Source organism: Callithrix jacchus, chromosome 5 (genome assembly GCF_049354715.1).
Source record: "Callithrix jacchus isolate 240 chromosome 5, calJac240_pri, whole genome shotgun sequence".
NCBI lineage: Eukaryota > Metazoa > Chordata > Mammalia > Primates > Cebidae > Callithrix > Callithrix jacchus.
In genome coordinates, this window is record NC_133506.1 from 65,209,806 (window position 1) to 65,232,756 (window position 22,951).

Consider the following 22,951-nt stretch of genomic DNA (forward strand, 5'->3'; position numbering starts at 1 on the left):
GAAGTGCATTTATTTTTCAGGCATAATAAACCATGTGTGTGCCATGTAGCTTTAAAATACATCCAAGTAAGGCAATCTTGGAAAAATCAACATGAGATGTTTTATGGCGCCTTTGCATATTATTTTGAGGTAAATAAATCTGAAGACAAAACTATGAGAGAACTAAAGTGGAAGTCAAAACTCATAGAAGTCTGTCTTCTGTGAAGCAACTTTACTATACACTTTACACTTCACATGGTCCCTAACTTCTGGTACTTCCTTTGGTTAATGATATTTTTGACTTTTCTATGGTGATATGCATTTAATACAAATCTTACTTTGAATATTGAATTTTGATTCAAATTTTTATAACGTGATCATAAAATAGTCTGTGTTAGTTTTACCCAAGTTTAGACTATTTTAAGCATTCTGAACTCTTTTAGGGGAGGCAAGGCTAAGGTGTGAGATTCAGTATGTCAGGTGTATTAAATGCATTTTTGACTTTACAGTATTTGTAATTTACCATTGGTTTCCCTGGAAATATAAAACCTTATCATACATCGAGAAGCATCTGTATATGAAAATTACATGTAAATAACAATTGGGGCAATTAATTAGAGGAACTGGAGCAGCAGAGCATTTTGAGTATGTTATGAACCCACAGAAAACGTTCCTGTGTCCAAATGCTTTGATAGTAGGAAAGAAAATTGTCCCATGTTATGCCTTATTCTAATGTCAGTCCTGGGCTATCTGTCTTTGAGCTGTGCAATAACCAAATGTGCATGATCTGTTGCTGTATCTCAGCCATCTTCCAAGTTCCAGACGTGACGTATGTGTCATTGCTTGACAGATTTCAATTGCTCTAGGCTCTAGGATATGCCTAAGTCCATGTACTTGCCCTATTCCTTGGTACCAATTTCCCATAGCAGTCATCCATACATGTAAAGAAATACCTCAGACTGGGTAATTCATACAGAAAATAGGTTTAATTGACTCCTGGATCTGTAGGCTCTACAGGAAGCATAAATCTATTATCTACATAGCTTCTGGGGAAGCCTCAGGAAACTTACAGTCATGGAGGAAGGCAAAGGGGGAGCAAGTCATCTCACATGGTGGGAGCAGGAGCAAGAGAAAGAGAGAAGTGGGAAGTGCTACAAGTTTTAAATACCGAGATCTCATGAGAACTCACAATGACGAGGACAGTACCAAGGAGATGGTGCTAAACTATTCATGAGAAACTGACCCCATGATGGAGTCACTTCTCACCAGTCCCCATCTCCAGTATTAGGGATGACATTTCAACATGAAATTTGGGTGGGGACACAAATCCAAATCATGCCCACCTGTAACTGCAATCTTTTCCTCTTAGACAAATGTAGCAAGATCAAAACTAGCTAATGTTTTGTAGCAATAATTCTAAACTGACTACAACTATTTAAAAATGTTCAAGTTCACTTTATCAGTGGAAACAAATTATTTTGGGCACATTAAAAGCTAAATGTAACTTAGTAATGTATTGGGTCACCAAAGAGATGAACCAGGATTAAAGTTATCAGTGTCTCCTGATACCATTTGGCTCTGTGTTCCCACCCAAATCTCATCTTGAATTGTACTCCCATAATTCTCACATGCTGTAGGAGGGATCCCATGGGAGATAACTGAATCATTCAAGCAGTTTTCTCCAGACTGTTCTTGTGGTAGTGAATAAGTCTCACAAGATCCGATGGTTTTTATCAGTTTTTGCTTTTGTGTCTTCCTCATTCCCTCTTTGCCTGCTGCCATCCTTGCCTTCTGCTCCTTCTTGTAAGATGCTCCTCCTTGCCTTCTGCCATGATTGTGAGGTCTCCTCAGCCAAGTGGAACTTTACATCAAATTAAACCTCTTTCTTTTGTAAATTTCCCAGTCTCAAATATGTCTTTATCAGTGGTGCAAAAATGGACTGACACATCTCCCAAATCCCTGCCTTGCAAATGAAAACCTTATATTTAGACTTCAATAGGGTTAGTCTTTGAATAATAAGGGAATCCTGGCACAGATGTATCTGCCAAGAATAGCATAAAGTTCTGTCACGACTCATAGATGACGTTCAAGTTCCCCTCAAAACTGGCATTCAGATCAATGTGTTAATACTCATTTGTGTAAAACTTTATAATGTAAAACCAATATTCTTAGGTTGTAATAGAAAATTTGTCAATATGTGTATTTGTTTTCCTAAGCAAAAATGAACCACAGTTTGCTGAAGAAAAAAAAACAGAACCACAGATGCGGTGATTCCAATGATAGAAATATTCCTTCCTCTGGAATACAGTGATTTTCCTGCTCCAGTCAAAAGCATGTTCCAGGAAAGGCTGAGTTTTGGTTCCTTAAACCACTTTGTACTGAAAGACAGGCCATGCCATAGCACAGCCAATTCACTGGGAAGACAGTGGAACTTAAGGTACCAAAAAAGCACCAAGGACTTCAGATACCAGAAACAACATGTTCTTATTCAATGTCTAATGGAAGTGTTTAATTTTATGTTGACTTGTTGAAAGGGAAGAAAAAAATACAGTCAAGGACTTAAATAGACAAAAGTGACTTTCTCTAGTTAAATAGATAAAAGCGGAGTTTCCCAGTGCAATTTTTATAATATTTGAGAACATTTTAAGGAGGAACCCAACACATATATTTATAATAAGTTTAATTTTTATGTATACTTAATACTTCTTGATACTTTTAAAAGTAATGATTCACCCAATGCGATAGAGTTCCAATTCTAAACAAATTCAATAAATATTATTAAAAAACAATTCAAAGTATTTGTCATTACTCTAAAGAAAATAACCTTTAAAATTTTTTTAGTTGTATTTTGTCTTACAAAGGGTCACCATGTGGTTTACATGCCATAAATTATTTAAACGTATTACTTTTTTCCAATAGCCTAGTTTTTACACACTCTTTTGATGGACAGCAGCCATTATAGTTTAGCCCCTAAGTTAACTATCATTCATCTGTTTGTTAATTACTCTGGGCTGTTATTTACAACCTTTTTAAAAGATTTTTCTCTTTTGTCCTCAATATTATAGTAAATAAATGGAAATTTCTTCTGTGGTCTATAATTTCCTTCTATTGTGTAACCCTGTGGCTATGAAAAGGATTTATTTCTTCAGTAGCTAGTATATACTCTTTATGGTCTTTCACTAACCACTGAAAAGTTAATATTGCATTTAACATAGGTCCGATTTCAAGGCTATTTTTGATAAGACTGATTTATGTGTTCTGAAAAGAATGTATTCAAAATATAAAAATTAACCTACCATTGTGCATCAGTTTCTTTTTACTTATGTGTTGGTATTTTGTTTCTAATGAATACTTTTGAAGAAGATAAGAAAATGTAACATTTAGGAAATAAATGAAACACGATTCAGGAAGAGGTAAATTTTTATAATTTTAATTATTCAAAATTACCTTTCACGTGGATTAGGTTTGTTTAAAAACTACTTGTCTTACAATTGCTTTTGTTCATGGAAGTATTGATTTACAGGTAAGTTTGCCACCTAGCACACTTTCAGACTGTGAGCTCTTTACTAGAAAAAAATACACATGAGGCCGAGACTTAATATTTCTATTAACTTTTCATTTAAAATTAACTATCAAGACTAACACTTCTGAAAGTTTTTTAGAAAGGAATTTAAAAGGCTGGGCGTGGTGGCTCATGCCTGTAATCCCAGCACTTTGGGAGGCCAAGGCGGGTGGATCACGAGGTCAAGAGATCGGGCACCATACTGGTCAACAAGGTGAAACCCTGTCTCTACTAAAAATATATAAAAAATTAGCTGGGCATGGTGGCGCATGCCTGTAATCCCAGCTACTCGGGAGGCTAAGGCAGGAGAATTGCTTGAACCCAGAAGGCAAAGGTTGCAAGAGCCGAGATCATGCCATTGCACTCCAGTCTGGGTAACAACAGTGAAACCCCGTCTCAAAAAAATAAATAAATAAAATAAAATAAAATGATTTCCAAAAAGTGGAGGCTTTTCATTTGTCCTATTTATTTGTTAGATTAGATGTCATGATTAAATTAATCAATAATTACATTTCCTTAAAAATACTAATGTGTGTGTGTCTGTGTGTGTACTAAGATATTCTTATTGGCATAATTTATCATATTAGGATATACTTAGGGATTATCTTCTCCTATAAATAAGTACACTAACCCATCAAACATGTGGTGGAGAGAATGAGGAAAAGCCAGGGGCCAGAGCAAATCAAAGTTAACAAAGGCCATAAGCACTCAAGACCTGATTTCTTGTTTGTCTTAATTACTGAATAGACCACAATTCCATAGCTTTAGTCAATGAGTTACATAACATTCTTAAGCACAACTTTAAAGAAGAGTCTTTTAAGCTTGTTTTGTTCATTTAATTCACCATAAATTATGGAATTTTTTGTGGCTCCAGAAATTCCTTAGACAGAATCTTTATTCTAGGAGCCCTTAATATGTTTATGAAATAATTTTTTTACTTATTTAAAAACTTGATATTTCAGTTCTGTTTGAAGTTTAGCACAATCTCATGTAGTTCATTGAACAGTAACTTCTTTTTTTTTTTTTAGACAGAGTCTTGCTCTGTCACCCAGGCTGAAGTGCAGTGCGGCATCTCAACTCACTGCAACATCTGCCTCCTGGGTTTAAGCAATTCTCCTGCCTCAGCCTCCTGAGAGCTGGGACTACAGGCATAAATTGTCCTAAATTTGGCAAGTGAGAGATCCAAGGTTTGGAAGATATTTATAATAATCAAATGTATATATGACAAAACATAATGAGTTTGGGGGACATAAAACTCTAAAATGTAGACCATATAATTATATATACATTATATATTTTATTTCATTTTCTTTTTTCTTTTCTTTTTTGAGATAGGGTCTCGCTTTGTCACACAGGCTGGAGTGCAATGGCAGCATCTTGGCTCACTGCAGCTTCCACCTCCCAGGCTCGAGTGATCCTCCCACTCCCACCTCAGCCTCCCAGCTAGCTGGGACTATAGGTACATGCCACCATGCCCAGGTTAATTTTTGCATTTTTAGTAAAGACAGGCTTTCACCATGTTGACCAGGCTGGTCTCGAACTCTTGACTTCGTGTGATCCGCCTGCCTTGGCCTCCCAAAGTGCTGGGATTACAGGTGTGAGTCCAGCCTGGCCTCTTTTCAAGAGAGTGGTTTTAGCTATGATTTCCCATAATACCTGCAGGCCAAAAATGTGTTAATCATCAAATGGTACCAAAAAGAAATGGTTTCTACTTTTAAATAACCTATATTTTAAGATGATACCAAAGAGTACCCTTCTAATCAATGGTATGATGAAGTCAACTAAACTGTCAATTTTTTGGTTTTTTTTTTGAGACGGAGTTTCACTCTTTTTACCCAGGCTGGAGTGCAATGGCGCCATCTTGGCTCACCGCAACCTCCGCCTCCTGGGTTCAGGCAATTCTCCTGCCTCAGCCTCCTGAGTAGCTGGGATTACAGGCACGCGCCACCAAGTCCAGCTAATTTTTTGTATTTTTAGCAGAAACGGGGTTTCACCATGTTGACCAGAATGGTCTCGATCTCTTGACCTCATGATCCACCAGCCTCCGCCTCCCAAAGTGCTGGGATTACAGGCTTGAGCCACCGTGCCTGGTCCTGTCAAATTATTTTTTAAGAGGGAGTCTCACTCTGTCCTCTATCACCCAGGCTGTAGATGCAGTGGCTCTATCTCAGCTCACTGCAACCTTCACCTCCTGGGTTCAAGCAATTCTCCTACCTCAGCCTCCCAAGTAGCTGAGATTACAGGCACCCACTACTACACCAAGCTAATTTTTGTATTTTAGCAAAGATGGGGTTCACCATGTTGCCCAGGCTGGTCTCAAACTCGTGACCTCAAGTGATCTGCCATCCTTGGCCTCCCAAAGTTCTGGGATTACAGGCGTGGTCCACCAGCCCCAGCCTAAACTGTCAAGATTTTTTGCAAGACAATTATTAAAAACAGCCATCATTACAAATTAAATTATAGCTGGGCATGGTGGCTGAAAAAATATTTTCTACCACGCCCAGCCTGAAAAAACATTTTTAAAAAAGACAAGAAAAACAGCTTGTGCTAGGTTTGATGTGTACCTGTAGTCTCAGTTACTTAACAAGCTGAGGCAGGAGGATTGCTGGAGCACTGGAGTTCAAGGCTGCAGTGTGTTATAATCTCTCCTGTGAATCATCACTGCACTACAGCCTGGGCAATATAGTCAGACCCCATCTCAAAAACGAAGGGAGGAAGGAAGAAAAAAAACAACTTGTAGGTAGAATGTTATCCTCTGTGGAAAATTGTGTAAGAACATCTTATAATAATACACAAGGGCAGTACTGGCTTTTCTTCTTCTTTTTTTTTGATATGGAGTTTCACTTGTCACCCAGGCTGGAATGCAGTGACTGGATCTTGGCTCACTGCAACCTCTGCTTCCCGAGTTCAAGCAATTCTGCCTCAGCCTCCCTAATAGTTGGAACTACAGGCAACTGCCACCACGCCCAGCTCGTTTTTTAGTAGAAGTGGGGTTTCACCATGCTGGGCAGGGTGGTCTCAAACTCCTGACCTTAGGTGATCCACCCCGCTCAGCCTCCCAAAGAGCTAGGATTACAGGCGGGAGCCACCATGCCTGGCCAGTACTGGCTTATTAGTGAAGTCAGTGGGCTACAGAATAAGCAAGGAGCAAAAAAGATGCCAAAGAAATGATGAAAGATAGAAAAATAATCTTAAGGCCAGGCGTGGTGGCTCATGCCTGTAATCCCAGCACTGTAGGAAGCCGAGATGGGATGATCACAAAGTCAAGAGATCAAGACCATCCTGGCTAACATGGTGAAACCCCACCTCTACTGATGATACAAAAATTAGCTGGGCATGATGGCACGGGCCTGTAGTCCCAGCTACTTGGGAGGCTGAAGGAGGAAAATCACAGTCACCCAGCTGGTGAGTGGCAATGCAGGAAAAGAGCCCAGGTTTGGCTGACTCCAAAGCCTGTGCTCTTCCAACAATGCCACCATGTTCCTTAGAAGGGCCAGTGAGAGAATAATGGAAAGACAGGAGAAAAGAGAATGAGCCAGAAACAGAGCTATAGCTAGGAAAATAAGGCTGGAAAACATGAGGTCAGGGAGAAAGAGAAGGGATCCCCAACTTTTTATATACTTTTTATTTTTTGAGGCGTCATCGCACTCTGTCACCCAGGCTGGAGTGCAGTGCATAATCTCGGCTCACTGCAACGTCTGACTCCTGGGTTCAAGTAATTCCTGTACCTCAGTCTCCCAAGTATTTAGAACTACAGGTGCGCATTACCAAGCCCAGCTAACTTTTGTATTTTTTGTAGAAACAGAGTTTTACTATGTTGGCCAGGCTGGTCTTGAACTCCTGACGTCAAGTGATCCGCCTGCCTTGGCCTCCCAAAGTGCTGGGATTACAGGCATGAGCCACCACGCCCAGCCTCCAACTTTTTAAAAGACATGATCAAGGAGAGCTTTGGAATAATCCCACCTTGAACTTCACAGGGATTTTAGCTTAGGGGTAGGAGAACAATACAGAAACTCACGTTGATGACAGAGTCCTTGAATTTGATATGCAGCCGGTAGTTACAGATGGCAATGAGGGCATCGGCTGCCCGGCCCAGGAACTCTACTCCCTCGCCCTGCAGCACTGTGAAGGGGACCAGTCAAGGGGCAGAGAAACCCTCAGTCCAGAAGTGAGTGACCGCCTCATCCTCCTCTACAGCCTCTGCTCTGTGGAATCGCCTCTAGAAAAGCTCTGGAAATGGTGGACCAAGGCAGGAGAGGAGAGTACTCTCCACAGTGAGAGCACCAGGCAACAGCTGAAGAGGAAAGCTGCCTTTCCTTCCCTGGGGCCAACAGCTCCAGGATATACAGACAAACCCTCCTCCTCCTGAGACCACAGAGCAGGAAGCCAGAGCTCCAGTACCAGATCCCCTTGAAGATATTTAGGGGAAGGGAGGATGTTTTTTTAACTGGACAGGAAGCCCCATCTATCCTGGCCCCCAACTCCTCCTTACCTGAAGATTCTCCTCCTCCTTCACTAGTTCCTTGGGGGGGAACAGATCCTTGGCTTGGATGTACTCCAGGCTGGGGGGCCCCTCCTCACCCTGTAGGAAGGCCACAGTTCTAAGTCACCAAGCTCTGCTTAGCCCATGAGGTTCATTCTGCTCCTCTCCCCCACCAAGAAATCCACAGACAACCACACACACACCTCTAAAGGTTCTGGTCACCAGAGGAGGGAAAAGAGACCTGCCTTGGTTGGAGACAGGTAAGTGTGAAATGGAGAGAGTACTCGAGCCTATTAAGCCTAAGGAAAGAGTGAGGCCCCAGGAGGAATTGGGAACCTGCACTCTTCAAAGGTCTCTCCTATACAACCAACATTTCAAAAATGGAGGAGAGAAAACTAAGAAAAAGAGACTCTTTTCCTTAGACCTATGTAAGGGTAAGGCAGGAATGGGGATGAGAAAGTGCTGTCCTGAGGAAAAGGAGCCAGGTGTGGCAGCTGGTTACAGAGAGGAGGGAAATTTGGCCCCTGTAGCCACTGAAGCTTCAACCTGGTGGGTGAGGAAGACACAGAGGAGTGGGTGCGGGGATTCAGTCCCACGCCTCTAGAGGGCCTTCACTGATGCTTTCAAAAGGAAGATGTGTTTAGGAGCTGGGCTTATCTTCTTGTTAGGCCCACACTGCTGACAAGCCCCCATTACCTGCCAAGTAACCTACTCTGCCTGCTAATCAGAGGGGAATTCCTGAGGAATACCCACGGCAAGAAGAAGGAACTCCCCGCCCAACCACCAGGGAGGGGACCCGAGGGGATCCACGGGCCTGGGAGGAGCCAGGAGACCCAAGGACAGCCAGGGGAGAGAAAGAGAGAGGAGGCCTGGCAGACACCCACGGGGAAGGCGGGGACAGCTGAGAGGACAGATGGGGGAAGCTGGGAAGGAGCATCAGCCAGCACGGGAGGAGGGGAGGACCGGGAATGATGCAGAGGTAAGGAACCCTGCAGAGGCAGGGAAGATGGAGAAGAGAGGCTGTCTAGGGGACAGTCAAGGAGAAAAGGCTGGCATGTCAGGTGAGGGATGGAGTGGTGGAAGAGAGAAGGGACTGGAGCCCCAAGCCAGCTTACGGAACATCTCGCGCTTCCTGGCCAGCCCCCTCAACATCCCTTGCAGCCTACTGTCCACATCCCACATCCCCAAGCAAGAATACAGTGGGTGGGACCAAGATGGAGAGGCGAAGGTAAAGGGATGTACCCCCGCAGGGCGGGGCCTGGAGATCTGCAGTCAAGGGCAGTGACTGCGGGGCCGGGACGGACCACAGAATTTCCATTCCTAGCCTTCGACCATCCCCGGCACCCAAAGATTGAAGCAAGTCCAAGAAATAAGAGTTAACCCACCTTCCCTGCCCCTAAACGTTCGGGGTCGGGCCAGAGGCCATGGGAAGGGGGATGGGCTGAAATCGAGGGCTGACCCTGGGGTAGGCAAGCAAGCGTCGGTCTCCTAGGCACCCAAAGGCAGGGTGAGCACTTACGAAGCAGCTAAGCATGGAGCAGGAGACGCGGGCGGTCAGGCTCATGGTCACGGGCAGTCTGGGCCAGCGCACATGACCCTGGAGCCGCTGCGCTGCCCGCCAGCCCCGGGCGCCCGCCGCATCTCGGCTGCGGGGACGGCCAGGTGCAGCTGCTGCGGCCAGGAGGTGAGGGCGCTGGTGGCGGGACCTCAACACGGCTCCCGCACGCCTCTCCCCTCCTTTTCACAATGGAGCGGGCCCAGCTCCGCCCTCCAGCACAAGCGCGGAAGGGAGGGGAGCTGGGCGAGGGGAGAGCCCGGAACGCGGCGGGAAGGCGGAGGCAGGGGCGGGGCAGCTCCGCGAGCCCCACCCACAGCCCCAGGCTCCTCCCTCCCCGCGGACCCTGGGCCTTGTCCGAGGGCGTACCCTACTTCAGGGACCTTTAGGGGCTTTCAGGAGTCTGGGCTATGGGACCGCCCAGACAGGCGGCCTGGAGCAGAAAACAAGACTGCCTACATCTTCTCATTTACCTTTTTTCCAGGTGGGCCACCCGATGCCCTCTTAGAAACCCATCCCCATGCCCTCCCCTCCTCTCTTAAGTTCCCCTGACACCTGCTCTGGATCCCAAGGTGGAGCTCACCTACCCACAACCCATTTGCTTCCTCCTTTCACTCCAAAACCACTACCCACCATGCCCCGGCCCATCAGGGTCTTTCAATCCTGTGACTTGGCTAAACCCTTCTTTCCCCTTAGAATGGTGCCAGGTTAGTCATTCCACGCTCCTGGAAAGGGAAATGAGCTTTCATTCCAATATCCCTACCAAACCCAACTCCTTCAGCTCCATCTCTCCCTTATTTCACATTCTGATCTCTGCGTAAGAAAGTCCTTCTTCAAGGAGAAAGGATTTCTTAGCCTGGGAAAGAGAAGAGCTGGAAGTATGGACCACAGAAGTTATACAAAAACGAAACTTGAAACTCAGGAGCAGGGGAGTAGAGAGAGTTGGGTAGAGGGCCAAGGAATAAGGAGCAGGAAGAAGGGGCTCAAAATATCACCAAGAGTCACAGAGGGAGCTCGCTGGAACCCCAAACTTCCTGCACCTGGTAACTTTCAGACACCAGGGCTTTTGTCTTGTCTGGGGGAGAAGGGAGGAATAAAAGAAAACCTGACATTTTATTAAGCATCTACAATGAGCCAGGCAGTTTCTACCTATCTCACTAAAACTTTTCAACCCCTGAAGAAGGAAACCTTATCCTGTCTTACTGGTGAGACTTAAGAGAGAAAGTATGCAATTTACCTAAGTGGTGTGCTAGGATTTGAAATTAGATGAAGCTGACTCTGAAGCCAATGCTCTTTTCACGGTATCCCAGAAGAGAAAATAGGAGCAATCTGTTGGTGGGAGCCCAAACCAGCAGGCTTTCTGAGAAGAGACCGAACCAATAATGCACACACCAAATCTAGGAGAGGTGGGGCAGCTTCACAGAGAAAGACACAGGGGTTACAGAAAACACAATGGCCTGAGGAAAGAACGAGTACTCACCATTCTACCGTGGCAAGGGTCCTGGCTGCCTGCTTCTCACTGTAAGAAGACAGAGGAACATAAAAGTAAAGAGTCCCATCAACATTACCATGGAATCAACAAATGCTACCCATCTACCTCTGACCTTCTCTACAACATATTCTTCTCCCTCGCAGAGACCCTAGTCTCTCCACAAGTCACCATACCAGAGAGAGGCAACGGGAGCTACATAGGGAGAAAGAAACAAGTGATCCTGCAGGGCATAAAGTCAGCCACGAGGTTCTGGAGCAGGAATGAGTGTCATCCAAGGTTATTCACCAGAACTCAGGAGTCCTGATTCCCAGATGCAGAGGGAGAACACTTCTTTGTGGGACAGCAGAACTGCCAACTCTGAAGAGACAAAGGCTGCCCAACTGGGGCTCATTTTGGGCCCTGAATCTTTGGGCAAAGTGGCAGTGGCTGAAGGGACATGAATCCACAGGAATGTTTGGCCAGTCTCTGAGTCTCGGAGTAGTACCTACCTGACCTGTTTACTGGGGGCAGAGTCCAAAGTGGGACAAGCGCGGGGGTGTGGGGGGGAGACCACAACCTGTGATCAGAGGGCAGCAGGGCTGCACAGGCACAGGTCCTGCTGAGTGTACTTGACACCAAGTTGGGTGGAGGTTATGGAGAGGAGCCCACACAACAGGAATAGAATCAGGTCAATTCAGGCCTTGGAGTCAGCATCTGTCCAATGAGCCCAAGTAACAGGGATTTCAGGATAGGGCCTCCTAGGCTTACTTAGGAAGCCAGGCCCAGGTTTCACTGACACTTTCCTTCATGCCTGCTATCCTCAGGGGCAGTATAGCAGAGCCCTATGGGAGACTGCGGGGATAAAAGCCTCCATCTGTGGTCCTGCCCACCTCCCTGTTCACAGTACCCTCTTCCCTAGACCACTCTCCCTGATGGGGGAACCCCGCAAGAGGCAAGCCAGAGGTGCTGCCTCACCGCCCACTGGCACGCAGCCCCAGGGAACGAAGGGAGGGTAGGAAGGACAAGGATCAGGCCTGAGAGGCCCAGGGTTTTCAGGCCTAGGAGATCTGGTCCCGGGCGGCGGGCCAGGTTGGCAAGGGAACTCAGGTGCCCAGGTTCTAGGGGCGGAGCCTAAAGACTCGGAGGCGGAGCCCCAAATGACAGAAGGCGGGACTCAGGAAAACCTGTGGGGGCCAGGGCGGAGCCGGGAAAGACGTGGTCGCTGCGGTTCCCAAGCTCGCAGTGCAAGGGGCACGGTGACTCACCCAGGCGGCGTCCGCCCGACCCTCCGAGGCCGCGCTCTAGCCACTTCCGTCTCCGTAGCTGCTGAGGCCGCGCTGTCCCGACCCCACCACGGTGTTCTTCTCCTCAACCAATTATATCTCTAGCCTATGCCTGCCCTGGCCAATAGCCTCGCCAAGTCCCGCCCTGCCCCCCCATCACACAGCCACCGCCCTCACTCTCGACGCCACTCATTGGTCGAGACGGGCAGACGCCCTCCCAGCCTTTAGCCAATCGGATGCCGGAAGACAAGACTATGCCTGGAGGGAGGAGGCGCGGAGCCGGAGAGGAGAGGCGACCAAGGGGAAATCACAGCGCGTCCTTGCGGTAGCCAATAGGAGAGCAGTAAAGAGGGGGCTGCCGGCTACAGCTCTGGGGACCGGAAGTGGGGGCGGCTAGTCGCCTACTGGTAGCGCAATTAGACGCGGGCAGTGTAGGGTACAAGCCTTAAGCCACTTCCGGCGATGGACCCGCCCTGGAGGTCCTTCTCAAACAGATCCCCAGTGGCACCTCAGTTTATCCATTCCCGTTTTGGTTTCGCTGCTGTCATCCGGTCCCAATGCCAGAATAGGAGGAAAACCTGCAGGCTAGGAGAGAAGTGAGGGCTAGGCCTGAGGTTCCATCTTGCTCAACTCCGACTGGCTGGGATTTCCCCCTTCCTGTGTCTGGTTGGGTTCCTCCAACACTCACTTTGTATCGATAAACTACCCTGCCGTTCTTCACAACCTGCGTTGTGCTGCTAGTCCTGAGTGAAGAACTCTCATCCGAGAGATGGAAAATCTGGATCTGAGACTGCCAGTAACTAGCTGCGGCCTCCTAGTCTGTAAAGGGAAGGGAGACCAGGACGCTCCCAAGGACCCGACTTATCGCCCCTCCCTTTCTTTCTTTGCCGGGGACCCAGAACAGACCACAAGACGGAGGGTGGCCGCTGGAGGTCGCCATGGACACGCGATACCACCAACCGACAGAATTGGAAAACAGTTGATTCAGATTCTCAGCTAATATTCTCAGGTCTGGAGTGGGCCTGAGCGCTTTAATACCAAGCCCCGGGGCCAATGGGTCCTCACCTCTCTTTGTTTATAGAACACTGAAACTTCAGTACAGTTGGTAAGTTCCAGGAAGACGAGAACTCTGCACTACTTTAACTCCAGGGTCCAGAACAGTCTGCAATCTAGCAGATGCTGTAAAATTTTTAATTAAATACTGAACTCCTGTAGGACAATGATTGTGTTTTTATTCATTCCTAGCACTTACTATAGTGTTTGGTGATTACAGTGGCTGCATTTGTTTAAAGTTCTTTCACAGGTTTTTTACAGTGTAGAGCTTAACCTGCCTATTCCTTTTCCCAGATCTGGAGAAACAGAAAGTCAGGAAGTTGCACACATTTAATACCTTGCGTTTTCCCAAGGGCAGGTATGAAATCCAAAACTGCTGCAGAATTAAAGGTATGTATGTGGGAAAGATGGAGAGAGACCCAAACCCCAGATAATAAAGGCAGGATAGATGTGGTCATTAAGATGGAGAAGCCAGTCCGGATTCTAAGCAAGAACTAAGAAGGGGAAACAAAGTGGAAAGTTTTTCCCACTCTCCCTTCCCTACTAAAAGCCAGAAGCCAGCATCTACCATAAGCCTTTCAAAACTGGGTCCCAGGATCTTGGTCTCCAGGAGGTCAGAAAGATACACACAGGGACACCAGAAGCCACCTACAGATTTATTAAACTTTATTTCCTCTGAGTCTCTGGGCAGTCAGCAGAGATGTAAGGTGAAGTGGCAATAGCTGAAGGGGCCTGAGTACAGCTTGTGCTGGGAGGGGCCGACATGGACAGGAAGAGGAAGATATTTAAATATCCAGGGCTAAAAGCCAGTTAATGGGTCTCCTTCATCTGTTTTTGTATTTTGTGTAGCATCTCCTGTAGCCGCCGGAGCTGGAATAGGTATAGGTATAAAAATGGGCCTTTTTGGAGAGTCCTTTAGTATTGGGGAAGTGCCCCAAATTTCTAATCCCTTAAGCCAGGACCTTGGTAGCCCTGAGTATGATGGAGACTCTGGACAGAATCACCTATTGACCTATCCAGGACCCAAACAGGCAGCAGAGCCAGGGATCTTTCTATTACCAAACCAAGAGATACCAATGTTGATGATCAAACAGGGGACCTCCCCTATATCCCATACTGCTCTCACCTCCTTATTTTTCTCTTGCATAAGCTTCTCAGCTTCTGGATCTGTCCATGGTGGGACAGCAGGGATGGGGAAGTCGGTACCACTCTCTTGAGTCAGTTTGCTAAGAGGAGAGAAGGGTTGGTGAGGCTAGGAGGACCCCAGTACCCACTTAGATTGGGCCTATAGAAGAACAAAAGAAAGGTTTGGTCTCACCCAAGGCTAGGCTTGGGATCCCCCCTGCCACCTTTGTCCTGGCTTTTGGTCATACTTGCGATTCCGTTCCTTCACCACCAGGCGGGTCATGTTCTGGATGCACTGTGCCCGGTAGTTCTCATAATGTGTCTCCTGCGTCACATCCTTCATGTCCTGCATTGTATGAACCAGCATTGTCCTCAGCTTCACAAAGTCGCAGTGCCCTGGGTTTTCCACTGCATAGCAAGGCTAGGGGTCAGCCAGAGGCATAGGTAGGGGAGAGCCACTGAGGGGCAAGGGGATACCCTGGTCACAGGCTCAGTGCTTTACCTTCCACAATGCCCCAGGGGTAGAGTCGGCCCCGAACTCGCCGCCCTCTGGCCTCTACTACAGTGTTGCTGCCAATGACTGCAAATGGGATGCTTTCCTGGAAGAGGTTAGGGGTGCCTGTCAACACCCTCTGTTCTCACCTGTTTCTTTCCACCTGTATCGTCATCTTCTCTGCTTCACTCTGGGAAGCCAGGGTCCTTTCCCACCCTGATAGCCTGAATATAGAATTCTACTCCCTTTTTCCATCCAGAAGAAACAAGATGGGAAGGGGATGCCCTAGAGTGGTCCCACCTTCAGGGCTTGATCCTGCAATTTGAAGTCCTCATCCTCATCAGAGTCACAGTCTGGGAACTGATAGATCTTGATTCCAAAGTGCCCAATCTCCTCCCGAATCTGGCAAACAGATGAAGGGCCCACAGTTCTGGGGACCACATCCTTTCTAGAAGCCCACCTGATCCCCTCCCATCACCAGCTTCCCTCACTTTGCGTTTCTTGCAGTCCACTTCAGGAGGTGTCAGTGTGTCCGCCTTAGCCAGGATAGGCACGATGTTGACCCGCTGATGCAGGGCCTTCATGAATTCAACATCCAATGGCCGGAGCCTGGAGAACAGGAATCTGTGACCACCTGCTAGTGGCAGCCCTGCCCCTGGGCTCTTGGCCTGTTCCCTTGACAGCACCCAGTGGTGCCAGGAGCCTCAGGCTTGGACCATACCCGTGGCCGAAGGGTGAGATGAAGTACAGGCAGCAGTGCACCCTGTTGTCTTGGATGTTCTTTCGGTTCAAGCCACTCTCATCTCGGAAATACTGCTCAAACTGCTGATCAATGTATTCTGCCACAGGCTTCCAGCTGGGACAGGGAGAGACAAGCAGAGAAACTGTGAGCGTGGGCGCCACCTAGTGAGCTTTGGGACTGCAGAGAAGTAGCCCCTCCCTGAGCAGTGTTTTCAAGACGTTGTTATTCCCTGGCTTGCTTCACCAAATCTTCAGGGAAATTCCTGAATGGGATGGTGTATATCTCGTCTTGATACAAAAGCCTGAGTACTCAGGCAGAGTTTAATAACTACTAGTTTGATGACAGGAAAAGGGCCCAGGTGATCAAACAAAAGAGTAAGAATAGGCTGGGTGTGGTGGCTCACGCCTGTAATCTCAGCACTTTGGGAGGCCGGGGAGGGCAGATCACTTGAGGTCAGGAGTTTGAGACCAGACTGACCAACATGATGAAACCCTGTCTCCACTAAAAATACAAAAATTAGCTGGGTGTGGGTGGTGTGCACCTGTAGTCCCAGCTACTTGGGAGTCTGAGGCAGGAGAATCACTTGAATCCAGTAGGTGGAGGTTGCAGTGAGCCAAGATCACGCTACTCCAGCCTGGGCAATGGAGTCAGACTGTCTCAAAAAACAAAACAAAAAAAAAAGCAAGGTAGGGCTGCAGGCAAACACCAACTGGAAGCCAGGGAAACCCTAAGTCAGGTTTCCAGTCTAACCTCAGAGCCTTTTTGCTCATGTGTTTCTACCCTCTCCTCTACCTCTCCAAACCCATTCTATCCTTCAAAGCCATAAGAACCATCTCTTCCATCTCTTCTACTTCTCTCCTTCTCTTCACTATAGAGCAAAACAAATAAATAAATTAATAAATTTCCCCAAGAACCTCAATTTCATATCCTTTGCGCTTCTATTATCTTGTTTAATCCTCACTGCCCTCACAGGTGGACATTAGGCATTATGATCACCATCACTCTCATTTCATACATGCAGAAACTAAACCCAGAGCAGCTAACAGACTTGTTCCAGGCCCGACGTGGTAGTTCCCGCCTGTAATTCTAGCACTTTGGGAGGCTGAGGTAGGCGGATCACTTGAGCCCAGGAGTTCAACAACAGACTGGGCAATATAGCTACACCCCCATCTACAAAAAACTACAAAAAAATTAGCTGGCATACACCTGTAGTCCCAGCTACTTAGGAGGTTGAAGTGGGACGATAACCTGAGTCCAGGGAGCCTGGGGAGGTGGTTTATCAGGCCACTGCACTCCAGCCTGGGCAATAGAGTGAGAACCTGTCTCAAAGAAAAAAAAAAAATGGTGGGGAGAGGACTTGCTCTAGGTCATTTGGCTAGTAAATTCTCTACCCATCTGAGCCTCTACAGCTCAGTGCATTTGCCACTACACATTGCCTGACCCATTTACTAATTTAAGTTGCTATCTGATTGAAACATTGTTAGAGAACTACCCCCACCTCCCCTGCTTCCCTGTTGCCACTTGACTATAAGCCTCTCAGGGATAGGAATCATTCATGCTTGTTCTAAATCCTATAAAATGTCCAGCACAGGCTGGACATCTCGTATGTGCTCAATACATTCTAGCTGATTTGATGCTTTGCTGTTGCCAAAATTCTGAAATTCTTAAACATTTTGAATGAAGGGCCCTACATTTTCATTTGCACTGGGCCCAACAAATTATGTTTCTGGTCCTGCAATTAGCATTGTTAAAATTCACCAGTATGCTATAAATAGCCCTTTGCACTCTTGAGTGTGCATGCATCATGCTGGGTGATGTTCAGATCAATTGGAGAGGTAGTTAAGGGCTGGTATGTTTTAATTAAATAAATGTCTGACAAAATGAGTACATATGGAGGTGCACTTTAAACTGTGAGGTGCCTGGAAAATGAAGTTATTAGTATTATGGAAGGTAAGAGACAGTAGATAAACTGATTTAAGAAGATCATTTGCTGAAGATCATGAAGTTACTAAATGCCAATCAAGATCTGAACTCTCTGTCTAGGGCTCTTAGCACCACCTGCCTAACTTCTTCATCAAAGGTATCACCTTTTCTCCTGTCAATCTCATCAGTTCCCCTCTTCATCTACTCACTTAGGTCAACCATTAGCTAAGCATCCCTCTAGCACCTGAAAAATAAAAAAGCCCAAATGATAGGAGGTTGTGGTAAAGCCAGCTTTTCTTTCACCAGGTAGCCTAGAAGGTACCTGGAGTTTAAACAAAGTTCCACCATTTTTCCCCTTTGCCTATTCTTCCTCGCCTTTACCCTCCCTCCATTCATGACCAGCCCTTCAACATTTAGGTACCCTTGTTTGTGGCACCTAGACTGTTGCTAGTGAAAGGAAAGAGTGTGAGTTTATTTATTGAGCATCTACTATATAATCAAACTCTGTCCTACATGTTTTCACACTTCACATGTGTTTGCTTTTTGAGGCTCTTCTTTCTTATCTTTTTTTTTTTTCTTCTTCTTTTTTGGTCTCACTCTGTCTTCCAGGCTAGAGTGCAGTGGAGTAATCACGGCTCACTACAGCCTCGATCTCCTGAGCTCAGTGATTCTCCTGCCTCAGCCTCCCCAGTAAATGAGACTACAGGCCCATGCCACCATGCCCAGCTAATTTTTTAAACTTTTGTAGAAATGGCATCTCACTATGTTGCCCAGGCTGGTCTTGAACTCCTGGCCTCAAATGATCCTCCTGCCTCAGCCTCTTCTTTCTTATGTCCGTACCCCATTAAAGAATCGTAGGGCAGAACTGGAACATTAGCGGAACATTAGAAGTCACCTATTCCAATCCTTTTCCTCTTACTTTATAAAGGAGGGGGTGGCTGTCAAGTAAGGGAAGTTACATGGTCAAGGTCATGTAACTCCTGATAAGTATGACTCTATCTGGGCCTATATGTATATCTGTGTGTGTATGGAGAAGGGTGGCTCAGGGGCAGCTGGAACTGTGCTTAGTCAGACATACCACTCTGTATTGTTGACTGCATCCCCAAAACCTGGTGTGTCCACAATGGTGAGCCGCAGCCTTACACCTTTCTCTTCTATGTCCACTGCATGCTTAGTGATCTCCATGGTTTGCATGATCCGCTCTGGAGAAGGGGGAAACTGAGGCCAGGGGAAGGGCAGGGACGTGCCCAGTCGAAATGAACCGCCCACCCCAAACAGCTTCGTTGCCCATACTGCTTCATCCACATTGCCCTCTCCACCCCCAAGCTGCCTGGGGGACTGTTCCCTGGGAACCAGCAAGAAGTATATTCCCCAACACAGGAAATGCCAGTGGCTGTTGGCTCTGGCCCCAGCCTCTTCTCTGATCCTTTTTTTTTTTTTTTTTCTTGGATTCCTGGAATCCTTGGGGGTCAGAGACTCATTCAGAGTGCAAGACTCTGGTCCCTGCCCTGCTTCAGCACCCAAATCTTTAGGGAGCTGGCTGGTGAGCTGCCAGGCAGATAGGCCTATGAAGAGCTGCTGTCAGTCTCTCTAGGAAGCCATCATTTCCAGCATGTGGGGGAGAGTCCCATCCCCCAGACTCTGGAGTGAGTTTAATTTCCCAAGACAAGTCCGCCTGATTGTCCTCTCCTTTCCTTACCTTCAGCACCAAGGAGTTTCTGGTCCCGGTACAGATCAGTGAGAAAGAGGCTATTGACAAGTGTAGATTTGCCCAGGCCAGACTCTCCTGAGAGGAGAGAGGACACAGGCACCAAATCAGAAGGTAAGATCTATAGCCAAAAAGCAACTCCACTGGATTAAGGTTTAGAGGAAACTGCTTTCTTATCTAATTGGAACTAGACTAACTATATAGTATTTTAGAGCTTGAAGGAAGCACAGAGATTGGCTTGGGAGAGCAAGAGATTGCTCAAGGTCACACAAAAAGAGGCAAATACTAGAAAACTGTTGGTCAAATGTTCTTTGCAACCAATTTGTACCCCCACCCCAACCCAACCCCACATACATACACTCTCAGAGGCCAATAACTCCTGGCTATCTGGCAAAGAGGCACAGCCACTTACTGCTTGCTCCTTTCAACCTATACTCCCTTTCCACTCATGGACGCACACACCATCCCCCCCTGAAACACACCCTGCCCAACCCAGCCCTGCCCCTTTTCTACCTGCCACCATGAGAGTAAAGTCAAAGCCTTTCTTCATGGACTTTCGGTGGACTTGGTTGAGGAGGGTTTCAAAGCCCACATACTCCTTGTCATCCTAGCAGACAGGAAGGCAGAATGTGTCAGGACAAGTAGCTGAAGGGGCCCTGGCACCCAGCACTGATCTTCTCTCCCTTTCAGGTCTTTGCCCCAGCCTTTAAGAAGCACTGCCAGACTGCTGTGAGTTCCTATTTCAGGTCACCAACTGGGCCTCCTGCCATTGCTAAACAGGACTAAAAGAGGTCCCAGATACACACACACACACACACACATGCATGCACGCACACACACACACACACCACCCCAGTCTTCCTGCAGCAGCCCACTGAAAGGCAAAGGCAGGGCTGGGGGCTCTACCTCAGAAGAATCACAGGGATCAAGCTTATCCCATGGGCTGCGGGGCCTAGCAGATGGGCTGAGAGGGGCTGGGGCACAGAAGTACTGCTGGCTGTCAGCGGACTGGGGCCACGAGGGGGGTCTGAACTCCAGGTCATCATCATAGAGGTCTGGGGCCTGGGGCCTTGGCTCCAGGACTTGGGGCCTGGTTGCCCAGGTCTTAGCCTCTGGTGGGTGGCAGCTCTTGCTTCCTGAGAAATCCTTCATGAACTTGCTCAGTTCTCCATCATCTGTGGTGTCCTCCAGGAAATGCTTGATCTGGGGGAAGTGGGGTGGGTGGAGTAGGTAGGAGGTGATGGGAAGGGAAGAATGAGGAAGGAGACGGAAGACAGGAGAAGGCAAGAGGGAAAGGGAAAGCACTTGTGGTTAGAAGAGAAAGAAACTGCAGCCCAGCCAGAGGAAGTGCTCACCATCCCTCCCTCAGCTGCTCACAAGCCTCCCCCATCCAAGATGCCAGGAAGGGCCCCAGGGTCCAAGAAGAGCCCTGGGCACCCCCAAATCCCTGGCAACTGCTCTTGAGAACTGAGGAACTCCAGTTCTGGTCTCCCTTTCAGCAGCAGCATGTTTTTTGAGGCTGCTTTTCCTGGGGTTCTGGCCTAGCCAGAGACTGTCTCAGGCCAGGAAGTAAGGCCAGACTGATTAAGATAGAGCAGACAGAGGCATTAGACCCAAAAGCAGAGTACAGAGCATCAGAATGGGGCAGGGGATGAGGGAAGTAGGTAGGAGAGAAGAGAGCTGCCTGTGCCAGGCAGGTCAACCAGCAGGGGGTTCCGTGCCTCCTGTCACTACTGGTCAGTGAGCTGGGGGACTGAGGTACAGATTCTACTGCCAGTGCTCAATCCCCAAGGTTCACGGCCCAGCGCTCAATATAGCTGATCCTACCCCTTACTTCAGACACTGAGCCACACCCGAATCTGACCCTGGGCCCTGGGAGAGAAGAGTAACCTGCCAGTGGATGCTGACTGTGGGTGGAAGGCAGCTGGGAGGGACCAGCTAAGGGATGATGGAAGAGCCTGGCGAAGGCTGAAGGACAGCTGGGCCTCCAGAGCTTTTGACAGCCCCCACATGTGAGTGACATATCAGGGGAAGCACCCTCAGTTGTTTCCTTACCCCTCTTCCCAGAGCCAGCAGTACAGGAGAGGGTCTGGCCTAAATTATGACCCACAGTGGGTGGTAGGCAGAGAATTGTCTGACTCCTCTGTAGAAGCCTGTTCTACACTATCCCCAGCTCAGAAGAGGGACCATTTCCCCCAACTCTCATGGTCAGCTCTAGACCCTAAAGATTCTCCTCTCCTTTGGGGGTCAGCCTCCTTTGTGGGGTGCCTGGCAGTGCTGGGTTCAGCTCTGCTTCACAATACCCATGTGCCACCCCCAGACAATGGACAAGGGCCAGCTGCAGAAACTGACTCACTCTTTGGGGGTTAGCCAAGCTAGTGGGGACTACCCCAGACCACTGTGGAGTCACAGCTAGAGTTGGGTAGATAAGATGGCCACAGTCTTCCTGCAAAGGGAAGACTTGAGGGAGGCGGATATGCACACTGACAGGTATATGCTAGAGGGAAGAGGTTGAGATAGGGAGGTTAGAGGAAAAAGTCTGGTAGGAGCTACTTCCAGGCTGTCGCCTCTCAAGTCCTCACACCTGCTTATAGCCATAGTGCTCACCTGGACAGAGGGGAGGAAAAAACTGGAACCCAAAACTGGAACCAGCAGGTGGAGGCTAGGTGTCCTGAGACCAGCCTAACCCAGGGCTTTTCTTACCTATGATATTTGTGAGGTCCAGTGGCGACCATACATTCCAGTTTATGCCTGTTGTCCTGACATCATGATTAATTGTGCCCTTTCACTCTCAAAAGTGTCCCAGCTTAGACAATTAATTATATGGCAACAGAAAAAGGGTGGACTTTGGGGCAGCAGCTCTTGTTGTCTGGCAGCTAATAAGTCTGGGGAATTCCAAGAAATCCTGCCTCTCTGCACAAATCCACAGCAGTTGGTCTGGGGATCAGGACAAGGGTGGGAGAGAGAAAGCTGTGCTTCACCTGGTTTCACTCAGGGACACTGAATGGAGAGACAGGGAAGGGAGAAAGAAAGGCACTAATGAAGATCCCTAGCCCCCACAATCTTCCAGCAGAGCCTCCAGGAATCCAGCACCATCCTCATCTCTGCCAGCCCTGGCCACTCATCTACATGAAGGAGGCCACAGGGGCTCTAGATTAGGAGTCAGGATGCTAGGGTCCTCACCTCCTGCCTGTCCATCCCCACTGCCAGCTCTGCCAGTGACCAAATCATTTTCTGACTTTGAGCCCCAATCCCATCCAAGGCAGGGAGAAGACAGGTCAGGTCCACCCATCTCCCAGAGCAGCATCTTACCCCAGCTTCAGTCCTGTCCTCAGGGACAGAATTCCCTTGCCATCCCAGTGAATGGTCCATGTCCCATGCTTCAGACTCCCTGTCAGCAAGCTCTAGGTCTAATTTTATCTCCCAGGCAAAGTTCCTCATACACAAAAACAGCCTTGTTTTGATGCTCTTGTTGTCTGGCTTCCAGCTTGCTCCTTTCCTTTTCTCTTTGACCCCCTTCTGTCTCTGGCAGAGGCCAAAAAAGCCTGTGGAATGTCCTTCCCCACCCCCTCTC

General features: G+C 47.8%; 1 protein-coding gene and 1 long non-coding RNA gene across 17 annotated transcripts in view; both read right to left on the bottom strand.

Moving 5' to 3' along the window:
* The window catches only part of LOC144582533 (uncharacterized), a 54,644-nt gene extending 42,241 nt beyond the window's left edge, over nucleotides 1-12,403 (bottom strand). For 5 of the 12 annotated variants that reach the window (XR_013535405.1, XR_013535407.1, XR_013535410.1 and 2 more), the window contains exons 1-4: nucleotides 12,316-12,403; nucleotides 11,060-11,098; nucleotides 8,034-8,123; nucleotides 7,560-7,663 (exon numbers count right to left, since the gene is read on the bottom strand). This is a non-coding gene — a long non-coding RNA (uncharacterized LOC144582533). Of the gene's footprint in view, nucleotides 1-2,643; nucleotides 5,198-7,559; nucleotides 7,664-8,033; nucleotides 8,124-11,059; nucleotides 11,099-12,315 lie in introns of those variants that run through there. The other 7 variants (XR_013535403.1, XR_013535408.1, XR_013535406.1 and 4 more) reach the window with 3 other exon arrangements.
* A 1,632-nt stretch (nucleotides 12,404-14,035) lies between these two features.
* The window catches only part of LOC128928040 (septin-4-like), a 32,493-nt gene continuing 23,577 nt past the window's right edge, over nucleotides 14,036-22,951 (bottom strand). For 2 of the 5 annotated variants that reach the window (XM_078372419.1, XM_078372417.1), the window contains 11 exons: nucleotides 20,284-20,580; nucleotides 19,891-19,984; nucleotides 19,369-19,455; nucleotides 18,748-18,871; nucleotides 15,726-15,860; nucleotides 15,496-15,613; nucleotides 15,305-15,406; nucleotides 15,014-15,110; nucleotides 14,760-14,919; nucleotides 14,513-14,612; nucleotides 14,036-14,256 (listed from right to left, as the gene is read on the bottom strand). In XM_078372419.1, coding sequence (XP_078228545.1) covers nucleotides 14,197-14,256; nucleotides 14,513-14,612; nucleotides 14,760-14,919; nucleotides 15,014-15,110; nucleotides 15,305-15,406; nucleotides 15,496-15,613; nucleotides 15,726-15,860; nucleotides 18,748-18,871; nucleotides 19,369-19,455; nucleotides 19,891-19,984; nucleotides 20,284-20,580 — 1,374 coding nt within the window. In that variant the 3' untranslated portion in view covers nucleotides 14,036-14,196. Of the gene's footprint in view, nucleotides 14,257-14,512; nucleotides 14,613-14,759; nucleotides 14,920-15,013; nucleotides 15,111-15,304; nucleotides 15,407-15,495; nucleotides 15,614-15,725; nucleotides 15,861-18,747; nucleotides 18,872-19,368; nucleotides 19,456-19,890; nucleotides 19,985-20,283; nucleotides 20,581-22,689; nucleotides 22,856-22,951 lie in introns of those variants that run through there. The other 3 variants (XR_013535401.1, XM_078372416.1, XM_078372418.1) reach the window with 3 other exon arrangements.